The sequence below is a fragment of the Squalius cephalus genome, assembly GCF_949319135.1.
Source record: "Squalius cephalus genome assembly, chromosome: 1".
Taxonomy (NCBI): domain Eukaryota; kingdom Metazoa; phylum Chordata; class Actinopteri; order Cypriniformes; family Leuciscidae; genus Squalius; species Squalius cephalus.
The window spans coordinates 63,384,652-63,398,015 of NC_137122.1; the positions used below are offsets into that span (position 1 = coordinate 63,384,652).

General features: G+C 35.7%; 1 protein-coding gene across 8 annotated transcripts in view; it reads left to right on the forward strand.

Moving 5' to 3' along the window:
* LOC307171957 (axin-2) overlaps nucleotides 1-13,364 on the forward strand; it is a 238,915-nt gene that overhangs the window by 145,193 nt on the left and 80,358 nt on the right. For all 8 annotated transcript variants that reach the window (XM_079893910.1, XM_079893912.1, XM_079893913.1 and 5 more), the window contains one exon: nucleotides 3,340-3,489. In XM_079893910.1, the coding sequence (XP_079750036.1) occupies nucleotides 3,340-3,489 (150 nt within the window). The remainder of the gene's footprint in view (nucleotides 1-3,339; nucleotides 3,490-13,364) is intronic.

Consider the following 13,364-nt stretch of genomic DNA (forward strand, 5'->3'; position numbering starts at 1 on the left):
AAAGCTTTCAGTTTGGTCTCATACTGTATATATTGTTTTGTTTTTGCGCATCTCAATAACTCAGTCACCCATCAGAAAGAAGATGTCAGTTTTACACCTCTTAGCCACAGTATAACATCTCCACCAATCTAAAGACAGCCTTTAAAATGAAAGACGACGTGCTGAAGCCATTACCGGCGAAATTCCCAAATATCAAGAGCAAGGAATAACAATCAAGCGGATGAGTGTGTCCCTTCAGGCAAACGAATCTGTATAGCCAAATAATTATTACCATGAGAACTTATGTTACCATAATAATGGGGCGTTTGGTGCTTTCATGTGGTTCGCCCACTGACAAAATAAGCCTAATCTCTCCCTCTGTGTCCGCTCCAAGAGATCACTCCCAACTCCTACACAATCAGCGGATTCCAGTAAAAGCGTTCCTCCGAACATTTATGCACAATAAACAATTATCTGTCTAGCCCTGAGCTTCGCCGCGGCTCTCTTGGCTGCAGTTGAAGCAGAATGTGAGTTTGGTTTTTCTCATTTTCATCATTAAACTCTCCTCAGTTGTGTTTGGGTGTGAGTTTAGTGTGTGAAATGTGAAGGGCAACTATGTAGGGGTGGTCATTTGGGATTTTAACTGTACGGTTCTCATTTTGGGCCCTAAAAACACTGATTGTGACAGGACCTTCATCTGCGCTCGACTCAGACGGACTTCAACAGCCGTTGAGTGCGTTTACACGAGCAACAAAACGATACCCATCAAAATCTGTTTGTTATTAAAAGCTAATAACGCATTGCATGAGATTTCATAGGTCTTGACGTCACATCATAAACTGAGTATTGCACATTGCTTAAGCTGAGAGAATGCAAATAAACATGCAAAAATAATTAGAGTAATGGGCTGCAATCAAGTGCTTATAATTGATATAATGCCTTTCGCAATCATTTAAAATCAGCTTTACAGAAAAACAGGATGTTAATATTTATAATTATCATGCCTTTCGGACATATTTTGACTGTTGAGGTACTGTTATATCACAGGTGTCGGGTTTTAAGAGTTTGAAGATGTTTTTGGTGTATTTAAGACTCCTAAGAGTCTGTGAATCGAACAATCTGAGATATTTTGCATTTATAGTTATTTGTGTTTCTTATATTTTAATGTTTTAGTTTTTGTGTAGCACTAAGGTCAACATTGTTGTATTATTATGTGCTTTATAAATAAATTGGAATTGGGATAATACAGTTTTGATTTAGCGATTAATAATGTGACCCTGGACCACAAAAGCAGTCACATGGGTCAATTTTTTTAAACTTTAGATTTATACATCACATGAAAGCTGAATAAATACGCTTTCCATTGATGTGTGGTGTGTTAGGATAGGACAATATTTGGTCGAGATACAACTATTATGAAGATCTGGAATCTGAGGGTGCAAAAAAATCGAAACATTGAGAAAATCTCCTTTAAAGTTGTTCATTTATGTTGGCGATTGTGCTGCATTCACTCACAAAAATACATGTTTTATATATTTACGGTAGGAATTTACAAAATATCTTCATGGAACATGATCTTTACTTAATATCCTAATGATTTTTTGCATAAAAGAAAAATCGATAATTTTGACCCGTACAATGTATAGTTGGCTATTGCCACAAATATACCCGTGCGACTCGTGACTGGTTTTGTGGTCTAGGGTCACATATAGCTAGCAAATATCGCCCTATGCGAGCGTGCATACTGTATGCATGCAGAAAATGTTGGATGTACTTATATATAAGAGCTTTGGTTACATTTTCCACTGAAATACAAAAATCAAGCAGATGAGATTTGCTATATATTGCAAAAGAAAACAGATTAAGGCCTCAGTCACTAGTGTTCATTAGGCAGAATCAGTGTTGTTTTATTTGCTCGTCAATTAGCTCAAAGTTAGCAATTAAACGTTTTTCGGTAGTGTGTCAATAGGTAGCGTAAAATTACGTTTTTTGCGCAGCCCAAAAAGTCAGAAACAATTCTTAAAAGTCCTTTTTTAGTGGTGTTTTCTAGTCAATAACTTTGTTTTTGCAGCAAAATAAGTTACTTACCATCCGTTTTCAGTAATTTTCATTTATTTCATGTAAATGAGTCAAGTCACCTTGACTTTCAAACCAGCTTTACAGTGATAACAGGAAAATAATGATTCAATGAAGCAAACAGTTCAATTCTGCTGTCACTGTTCAGATGAAACCAGTTCAATAACGGTGTAAAGTTCATCAATCATGGAATTACAGTAAGTCAAGATTGATGCTTTCACTGTTGAGATCATACTTGTTTTCATGGCGGTTCAGTACGGCTCACGTTTATTCCCCTAAAATCTTATTTGATTATTTATTTAATTCATTATTTGTGTTTCATCTCATTTGCTCATTGGTTCGTCTGCATCCAGAACACAGTGGTGTAATGTATTGGAGTGAATGTAATTAGTATCTTTTTGGCTAGTTTTACTGAGTATCAACTTTTACTCTCTACTTGACTACATTTTTGAATAAGAAAATGTACTTTTTACTCCAATACATTTTGCATGGCACTTCACTTTTTCTGCAGTAGTTTATTGCTGCTATAAAGAAGCGATATCGCCATCTAAGGGCATTGGAGGTATTACATCTGGTGTGTTTTGCCTTTACTCACCCAAACTTGTCCGAAACCAGCACAGTAGACTATGACTATTTAATTTTGCTCAACATTATTTTAATTATCCGCTATATTGATGTGACCTTTTTGAAGGATACTGGTTTACCTTTGGCCTTTTAGTGCACTTGAGCTTAACTGAGACTTGAGAGTTTGTAGACTTGTTGTGTCAACCTTTATTTATTGCAATATTCAGTTTTATTTTGATTTTAGATCAATTGTTTCTTATTTTCACTGGCATGTCTCTTAGCTGTCGAGGATTAGCGCATCTTTGAGCTTATGTTCAGTACGAGTAAAATACTCTTAAAATCAGATACTCTCATTCTTTTACTCAAGTCGTATTGGAATTGGTGACTTGTAACTTGTAATTTTTGCTGTTCGGTATCTGTACTTTTACTCAAGTATGGTTTTCAGGGACTCTTTACACCTTAGAGACAACTGATTATGCAACACCGGCAACTGAATTGAGATCTTGGCCTCCAGTTAAAAAAAATATATACAAAAATCTACTGAAAACCTCAAAGACATTGCTGAATACTTTGACTCCAGCTGGTCAAGCATTAAATTAAGCAGAATCCATTATCTGAGTAATTAACTCAGACCCCGAGGAGCTTTACTGATCTCTGAGCTCAGGAGCCTGTTGCTTCTCTAGAAGATGAACGAGTGTGTGTGTGTGTGTGTGTCCACAGGTGATCGCTGAGCTGCAGACGTCTCTACACAACCTCAAAGAAGACAGCCGACAGATCCAGCAGAGCCTAGAGACACGAATACAGGAGGAACAGAGCCGCTGGGACCAGGAGAGGACACGACTCAACAGAGACGCGGACCAGGCCAACAAGGTCAGCAAACACAAATACACCTGATGTGATGTGAAAATATCATGCGAAACAGGATTTCTGTTAATCTTTTAAAAGATCAAATTAATTTGATGCGCCATGTAAGCACACTGTGACTTTCAGACACATTTATTGAAAGTGAATCTTCATTTTTAGTACAATAAGATGATAGCATGTCTGTGAAGTTCGTGGTTCTGATATTGAAATAGGCCATTCATGTGATTTGTGGCCTCTATGGTACTGTAACTGCTGTGTTTTTGCAGTTTCATAAGCGCCACCTACTGTCAGCAGGTGTTTAAAGTGCTTGAGTTTTACTTTTTTTGAAATTTAAGTCCTGAAAACGCTTGAAAACAGCCGTATTTATGAAAAGGTACTTGAAAAGTGCATGAAGTATTGGAAAAAATCTATATATATGTGAAATTAGTGTTCAATTTTATTGATAAAACAATCTTTTCATGCAAAATTAACACTGCAGCCCGTCTGATATAGATATAGAGCCATTTCACATGGCTATGAGTGTAATATTGCTCATATAAATATCTAAGTATATGATACAGCTTTCATTCTTCAGGTCAATCATATATTCATGGGAGAAAAAAAATCAATTTGAATAAGGAATAACTTTGTCATAGTGTCCTTTCAATGGTTAAAGTTACCAGTCATTGCATCTGCTGCACTTTATTTGTACCATTTTGTTTTATTGGTTTATTTTTATTTGTCTATTTAGCTTTTTTAGAAGTTGAAAGATAATAAAGATAATGTCTGATTGGTGAGATCTCTGATTGTAGTCCTTGAAAACTAAAAAGTAGTTCTTGAAAGTCCTGGAATTACATTTTACAGTTTCTGTACGAACCCTGAGTCAGGGAGTGAGTTTGGGTAACACTTTATTTCAATGTTGCTTTATTTCCCTTGTTGACTATAATTAACTTAGCAACTACATGTCAACTTATTATTCTAACTCTACACTATGAGACTCTGAGAGTTAGTAGAATGTAAAGTTGACTATCGAAATAAAGTGGAATCTGAATTTGCTTTTTCATTCAGCCCATCTGGCGTTTTTGTTCACTCCAATTATATTGGGAGTGTGGGGTAAGATGAGCCAGTGGGTAAGTTGACCCACCCCCTTTATATTGGCAACTGTACACTTTTATTGTCATGTGACCATATATTTTGGAACCACCCATCATTTCGGCCAGACTGGAAAAAAGAGAAACACATGGGAGGAGTGGAAGCCACCCATTTACTTAAAAAATACCATGCCACGAACCTTTTGACTAAACTGTTTATTACGGTAGTTTCAGTGACATTTATTCATTCATTCTACTTCAGTTTTTTTAATTTTACTCAACAAACTCTGTTTAGTCTGTTTTTGGGAACCACTTTGCTGTTCAATACTTTGTTTCGGAAATGCAAACAATTAAAGATATTGAAATTTCAACTTCATTTGTTTTTATGTTGTTTAAAATAGCTTTAAGAAAAGAAACATGACTATTTGTAAAAGGGAAATTTGATTATTGAAGTAGTTTTTAAAAGAGGTAAATTATCTTTACGATTTCCAGATTCAGTTAGATGGTCAGTTTACACCCAGATGGTGCAACTTACCCACTGACTCGGATCAACTTACCCCTAACCTGGGGTAAATTAAGCCACAGGAACTCTTTTTTATGTATATATAAGAAGCCATATTTTTGGAACCCTTTGTCATATATGTATTCTGATAATTTAAAATGATAGTAAACATCCTGAGATTACTTAAGATACTTTCAATGTACTTCTGCCTAATTTTCTCTTATCTTGAGGATCACATAAGAAAAAAACGGCTCATCTTACCCCACTCTCCCCTATATATATACATACATGGTTTATCGTTTTATAAAACTTTTTTATTTTTGCCAAAATTTGTATTATTTGAACTGTAAAGATATTTAAATCATAGGTTTGTTGGTCATTTTACAGTTTAGGATGTTACAATAAACATTGGTGTTGTTTCAAAACAGCATTACTGCCTAAACAACACGTTATCAAAATTTTCCGAAAAGTTTCCGAGAAATCACTCTTTTCGCCGATCCGGACACCTATATCAACACCAACTGAGTATTCAGATGTCCGGTTAGGGCGTTGTAACTCAATTCGTATGTAAAGAGGTTAGCCAATCACATTTACATGTGGAAGTCTTAAAGGTACAGTAGCCTGTTTAATTCTAAGGGTCAGGGAGACGGTAGAAAATGCATGTGAAAAACCTAAAAAAAAAAATATTTAATTGGTGAAACCCTCAACTAGCATTGTAAGAGGACTTCAGATGCAACATACTTTCATATAAGATGCAGATGAAATGAGCTGAAAGTGTGACACCCTTAACAAAGAGGCTCCTTTAGATTCATCCAAATGATTTGTTGTTCCGCTGTTTTGACCAATCCATCATGGCTGACTGAGTGTTTTCAGCTCTTTGTGTGTGTAACAACTGAAACAACTGCGCACAAAGGGCCTCCAACATGGCTTTTTGCATGACAGAGGTGGCGGAGTCTGGCCTGGGCTTTTATTGAGTAGACATGACTTTGCTGTCCTTTGTGGAGCTTACAAAGAGGGTTTGGGATCGTGGCCGATTGGAGTGTGTGGTGTTTTTACGAGGGTTTTGATGCTTTGAACTGCTCAGTTTTTGTCACTGAAGCTGTAATGCGCTCTGTTTTCAATGTTCTCTCCCAAACATTGACTACGGTGTGTGTCATAAACATTATAAGCACATGCTAAGCTAATTCATAGTGCATTTTAAAAACAATAGTGTGTGATATAGTATGCAGCAGTGAACTAAATTATTTGTTTTAATTGAAATCTGTGTTGGCGCTGCCGCTGATCCAGATAGAGCAGATATCATGTACAGTATAAGTTGGAAACGGCTTCACAAACACCACAAAGTATCGTTTTATTTCTGTGTTACGGTAATTTCAAATTATCACAGAAGAACTGGGATAAAAGTTTACCGTTTGGATATAAACACTGATGTCTACAGTAGAGTTCAAAATAAAGCAAATCACCTTTTGAAAGTAACTTGGCGCTTCAAATAACGACTGGATCGATTACATCGTTACACCAGTAGGTGGCGACAAGTGACTGTAAAAAAAAATGCATTTGTCTTTGAACATCACCAACCCTAGAATTTGCATAAACCCCGCCCCCTAAACACGATTTATAGATTATCAAGACAGAATATGCTAATCAATGACTAGAAGATAACTATAAGCTTCATAAATTCATCAACTAACCATTCAGAAATGTCCTGTTGCTTCTACATGTTGTCACTTCTTCTTGAGTCTCTCCATCATTGTCTGACTTCGGTTTAAACATAAAAGGCTAAAAGTTTTTGAAATTTTCAGTGTGTCTTTGTGGGGTAAAATGACACAAGCTGTTGAAGCTCCGCCCCCTGTGCCGGGAGCAGCAGCTCATTTGCATTTAAAGGGACAGACACAAAAACGGTGTGTTTTTACTCACCTTTAAAAAGCGACAACTTTAACATGCTATATAAAAATATCTGTCGGGTATTTTGAGCTAAAACTTCACACACACACTCTGGGGACATCAGAGACTTATTTTACATCTTGTGAAAAGGGCATTACACCACCCCTTTAAAATAATTCATACCGTTTAGTTAAACATTTTAAACAGACTGCAGCCATCAACATTTTGTCAGAACCAGTAAATTACATGTTATTTTGTTGTCTGTTCAGAATCAGTGGAGAATCGTCATCTCAGTTTGATTCTCAATTTAACCTGAATCGTGCAGCTCAAATAGAGAAATAGTAAATTGGTATTTACTTCATAATACTTGTTTTATACTTGTAATACTTGTAATACTTGACGGAAGTGCAGTAGCCCTCAAAAGTCCATCAAGAAGCAATCTAGTTTTCGCAGACACACACACACACACACACACACACACACACACACAGTATATAGCTGAGCTACTATAGCTACTAATATATGACCCTGGATCACAAAACCAGTCACATGTCGCACAGGCATATTTGTGGCAATAGACAACAATACATTGTATGGGTCAAAATTGTTGATTTTTACGATCATTAGGATACAGACCTTATTTAAAGCAAAAAATCCATTAAAAAATTCCAGTTCACTCCAGAAAGTGCTAAAATGCTAACTCGTTACAACTCGTTTAGCCTATAAAAATAGCCAAACACCAATCTGCAAAGGCACCGCCTGGTCTTTGTTGAGAGTACGAAACAAAGTTTATGACACAATTCATGTCATGCTGATTTAAAGTAGTAGTTTTTGAGATTTCAGTAATCCAGTTAGATATTAGCTGTAGTCGCATGACTGAAGACAGTTGCCCGAGTGCAAGATGGCCGCCGAGTTAACCCACTTCTACTTCTGTTCTAGCGAGTTAAACTGTAAATAACATTGATCTCTTTCCCTCCGCTTACACTGGATTCAGTTTCATGCTTAATTTCTAGACCATACTTTTTAGTTTATGATCAAAAGCTTGAGTTCAATCAGAGTTTTATCAGCACGAGTGAGTTATATCAGAAGGCTCTGACAGGATAGACCCTGAAATGATGTGCTAGTGTGGAAACGCTAGCAGCTGCTGAAAGCTTCATATGAGCTCATAAAGACATCTTTCCAGACCTTTCCCACAGTCTGCTGATCGTTGGGAATACACGTACAGTATCAGTGTGTGTGTGAAAACACTCTCAGTACTTTACTGAAATGCTAACGTTTAATAACAGCACTGTATCTCTTAGCATCTCTCTTAGCGTGGTGACGTATGCAGGACTTCTGCAATCATTAGTCCACATCTCAACATCTAATTATTCTGTGGTGAAGTAAATGCTACAGAAAAAACTAATGTAATTTCTGCATGAAAAAGTTAGTTCAGGCAAGAATAATAATAATAATAATAATAAAAATAAAATCTATATTTGGACTCAATTCAAGCTTGTAGAAATTAAAGCGTGAATACTAAAAACTAAACTTTTCTAATTCTGGTGTTCCCATCATGCACTGGGGCAGACATAATTAATAAGGTTGGGATTTTTGATTCACTTGTTTTCCAGCTGTATTTATTTTTATCAGTGCTTTTATTGAAAGGTTTGGTAACTTGCCATTTTGTGACATCTGGATACATTAAAATGACACATCCATATTTAAAAACGATCTATTGAATGTTAACATTTACTTAGATGTTTCTAAGTAAAGCATACACTTTAAAAGTGTGGTTTAATTCAGTGGTATAGGCTAGTGTTTAAGTAAAAAAGTTAATTTTGTTAAATTTACTTAACTTTGTTAAGTAGATGTTACTTAATTCGATATGTGAAATGAAATATAATTAAGTAATATTTACTTAATTACTTCCATTAAATGTTGAGTCAATGAATGTTAAGTTCAATCGTAAGTTGATTTTACTTGATAATAACAAGTTGAAAAATTTACTTAAAATGTGTTTTACCAAGTAAAAGTATTTTTTTCAGTGAAAGTAAAGCTGTCTTTAGAGCAAAATGCTAAAATACACACCGTTTTGGAAACGCATCTGCAAGACTTTTTGTAGAAAATGTAAGATAAGTGCAACAGAGTCACTTACTAACTTTGTGTTATATTCAGAATTCCTGTTATGACCATGTAAAGCTAGTTAGCACAGTCGCTCTGAACCTGCTCTCTCATTATGAGTGTGTTTCAGTCGCTCTATGAGTTTCACACACACAGTTCGGCTGATATTAGGAGCATAATGGAGTCATAATGGTATTGTATGTGTGTTTGACCTTCAGTGTTCAGTGTTAACTGCTGTTAATGAGAGTCTAATTAATGAATGACTAGTTGATGGAAGTCCAGACACATGTAAAGCATCACTGATAAGACAGAGAGACAGGACTGAACGGGCCTGTGTGTGTGTGTGTTTGGACAGTGAGAATAAGCGTGTCACACACTGACACTGTTGCCAAGTATCTCACTTCAAAGGCGGATTATGAAAGCTGAAGGGCTTGAGACAAAAAAGAACAGAAAGAAACATCAAAGTGTGGCGCGTTTGAATGCAATAATCCCAAAACAGTTGTTCTGATTGCGTCGTCTGCTATCAGATGTCTCTGTTGCTCGTATTGCTTAAGATTAAACGCGTGTTTGTTTGGCAAGTCTCCTAAAGTCCCACTTTCTCCACCCGAAAAGCTTCAGAAAGACTGTCTGTGAAAACTTTCCTTCTGTGTTTAGTCGAGTGTGTGTCACTGCTTTTTTCATTCTGTCCTCTATGTTTGCCCAGCTCATAACAATAGGCCTTCCGGAAACTGGAAACGTCCGAAAACATATCCAGCATACAAGACCTGTTGTTGATGTCATGTGCTTCTCGAGAACGTTTAAATTCAACTTAAAATATATATATATATATTGGATGTAACACACATGGTTTAAAACTTTCCACACATGCCAGCATGACGAAACTTGAAAAAGTTCAGAAAGTGTATTTTCTAGTTGCCAGATCAACACTATATAGTATGGAAGCTTGTTTCCGCCACAGAATAAAACATTTTAAAAGATAATTGCGACTTTTTATCTCACAATTGTGAGTTTACATCTCGCAATTCTGACTTTATTTCTCAGAATTGCGAGATATAAAGTCAGAATTGCATGAAATAAAGTCGCAATTGCGTCTTATAAAGTCAGAATTCTGACTTTTTTTTTCTCGCAATTGCGACTATATCACACATTTCTGACTTTATAACACATAATTGCGACTATATCACACATTTCTGACTTTATAACACATAATTGCGACTATATCACACATTTCTGACTTTATAACACATAATTGCGACTATATCACACATTTCTGACTTTATAACACATAATTGCGACTATATCACACATTTCTGACTAACACATTTAGAGTTTATATCTCACAATTCTGACATCTTTTCTCAGAATTGTGAGATATAAAGTCCAATTCTAAGGAAAAAAAAAGACAGATTTATTTTTTTGTTTTTGTTTTTTACCTCAGAATAGTTTATATCTCACAATTCTGACTTTATAACACACAATTGCGACTTTATATCATGCAATTCTGACTTTACAACTCGCAATTGCATATTATAAAGTCAGAATTGCGAGATATAAACATGCAGTTCTGAGAAAAAAGTCAGAATTTCAAGTATATTTCTCGCAATTGCGAGTTTATATCTCATAAGTCTGACTTTAGAACACGCAATTGCGACTTTATATCACACAACTCTGACTTTATATCACGTAATTCTGAGAAAAAAAGTCAGAATTGTGAGATTAAAAAGTCGCAATTACCTTTTTTATTTTTCACTCTGTGGCGGAAACAAGCTTCCATAATATAGAGAAAATATTGCGCCAAAATTCTGCAATCTTTGGAAGCTATATCACTGAACATTTATTTAACCATAGCAAAAGTTAAAAGTCTTACTTTCATCTCTGTTAAAATTAGACAAATCTGATATTATTTTAATCTCCAATCTGTTATTTAACAGTTGAGATAGATCTTTAACGCGGATCTAACCAGCAGAAACACTCGCCGGGGTTAAACCCCAGTTGTGCAGGCGGGGCATGTTGTCACACTGCGTTACAATGAGCCTCTATTAGAACTATTGATATTCTTTTCTATACTTTCATGAATTCTATTGAGAAACTATGAGAAAAAGGAGAATAAAGACTGAGAGTCAATGTTCAGAAATTATTAAATATTATTATGTTTTGAACTATGTTGTATAGCTGTGTTTTGTGGTGTGTTTGTTGTCAAACTCAAACATTTTTTATTAAAAATGCCATTATTTTACATGAAAAAGTTAATGGTTGTATTTTATTGACACATTTTTTTTAGTTTGTCTTATATATTTTTTGATTAGATCAGATCACATTTTAAGCTGTCATATGGTTTCACATCCATTCTTTCGGGGAAAATCAAGAAAAACGTATACACTGTATTAATGCAACAAAACCACATAATTGTACTAGACCTGTGTGAAATTAATGAGGGAATAAATAAATACTCTGAACCCTAAGTAGGTTTACACAAACTGAGAAACTAAAAGTGTTATACTGTGTTATACTGTGACCTAGAGAGATCCACCAATCAGAGCTGTCGCTATTATCATGACACAGAATTATGGGAGAGTTGTGGTAAACTTTGAAGGCAGTTTGTGTCTCAGTTTGTGCCCTAGTTCACAGTCAATCTATGAATACCGCACATTTATGTCAAGCGATTGCTTATCATCTACTTTTCATGAATTATAACCATAAAATAAACATGAGTGTTCTTTATGGTGTTTATATTGGAACATGTTGTAGATGGTTGTAAGATTGCAGCTGGCAGTAGTAAAGTGTAGACATTTCAAAATAAGAGTCCCAGTGTATTTCGGGCTTGTTAATAATTAAAAGTCCCACATTCTGCATAATTTCTGATTATTGTTGATGTAATAACTAGTGTAAATAAGTTTATCTGGCATTTAATTTACCATAAACTCTTGTGTCTTTTCTCTGGGCAACTCCGTCAAACGAAGAAGCCGTTCTTAGAGGTGTTAGAAAGCATTTTAAAGTCCCCCTGTGGTGAAAATCAAGCTTTTAATGTTGTTTATGTGTCTATGTGGTGTTTTTAGTCGACAGCATTGCTGAGTATTTCCTCCTTAAAACTGCAGTGAACCAAAGACAGTCTCAAAAACACACTTTGAAATCGCTGGTGTTTCTGACGTCACAAACTACCTTGTAACCAATCAGATCAACGTGTGATCGTCAACCAGTGGATCTCTGAGCTGAGTGAGTGGAGGCGGGGCTCATTTGCATATTCATAGAACCACGTATACTAAATGAGGCAAGGGTGTCAAGTTACATTCAAGATATTTTAAGGCATGAAGTAAAAAACATTTAAATATGTCATTTTGATGAGTTTTAAGGGATAAAATGATTGACTACGGGGGATTTTAAATTTAGTACTCTTTGTTATTGCCACAATGCATTCTGGAATTGCTGTATCAAGAATACATGTGACCTTAGTTAATTGTGCTACCTACTATTTGAAAAGCTTTACATATTCAGAGTATGTTTCTGATGCCTTAAAATGTTGCCTAGGAAGTCTTGCTGTAGAGACTGTGTGTTGTTTCCAGCTTTCCTCCTCCTTCTCTCTGATTGGCAGTAGCATGTGCTCCATATATATATATATGCTATATAAATGAAGGTGACTCCACAGATATGACTGTGTCCGTCCTTCCAGATATGTGTGTGTGTGATCAAAGCCACTTCGCCACATTGAGACTCACCTTGGTGCAGTTGTGTTCCCGCACACAGATGACACTGGTCCAGTTTCAACCCCCTGCTTAAAGGGATAGTTCACCCAAAAATGAAACTTAGCCCATGATTTACTCACCCTCAAGTCATCATAGGTGTATATGACATTCTTCTTTCAGACGAATACAATCGGAGTTCATCCAAGCTTTATAACGGCATTGAATGGATGTATATTTTTTAAGTCCATAAAAGTGCATCTATTCATCATAAAAGTGCATCTATCCATCATAAAAGTGCATCTATCCATGATAAAAGTGCGTCTATCCATGATAAAAGTGCATATATTCATCATAAAACTGCATCTATCCATGATAAAAGTGCATCTATCCATCATAAAAGTGCATCTATCCATGATAAAAGTGCATCTATCCATCATAAAAGCGGATCTATCCATCATAACAGTGCATCTATCATCATAAAAGTGCATCTATCCATCATAAAAGTGCATCTATCCATCATAAAAGTGCATCTGTCCATCATAAAAGTGCATCTATCCATGATAAAAGTGCATCTATCCATCATAAAAGTGCATATATCCATCATAAAAGTGCATTTGTCCATCATAAAAGTGGATCTATCCA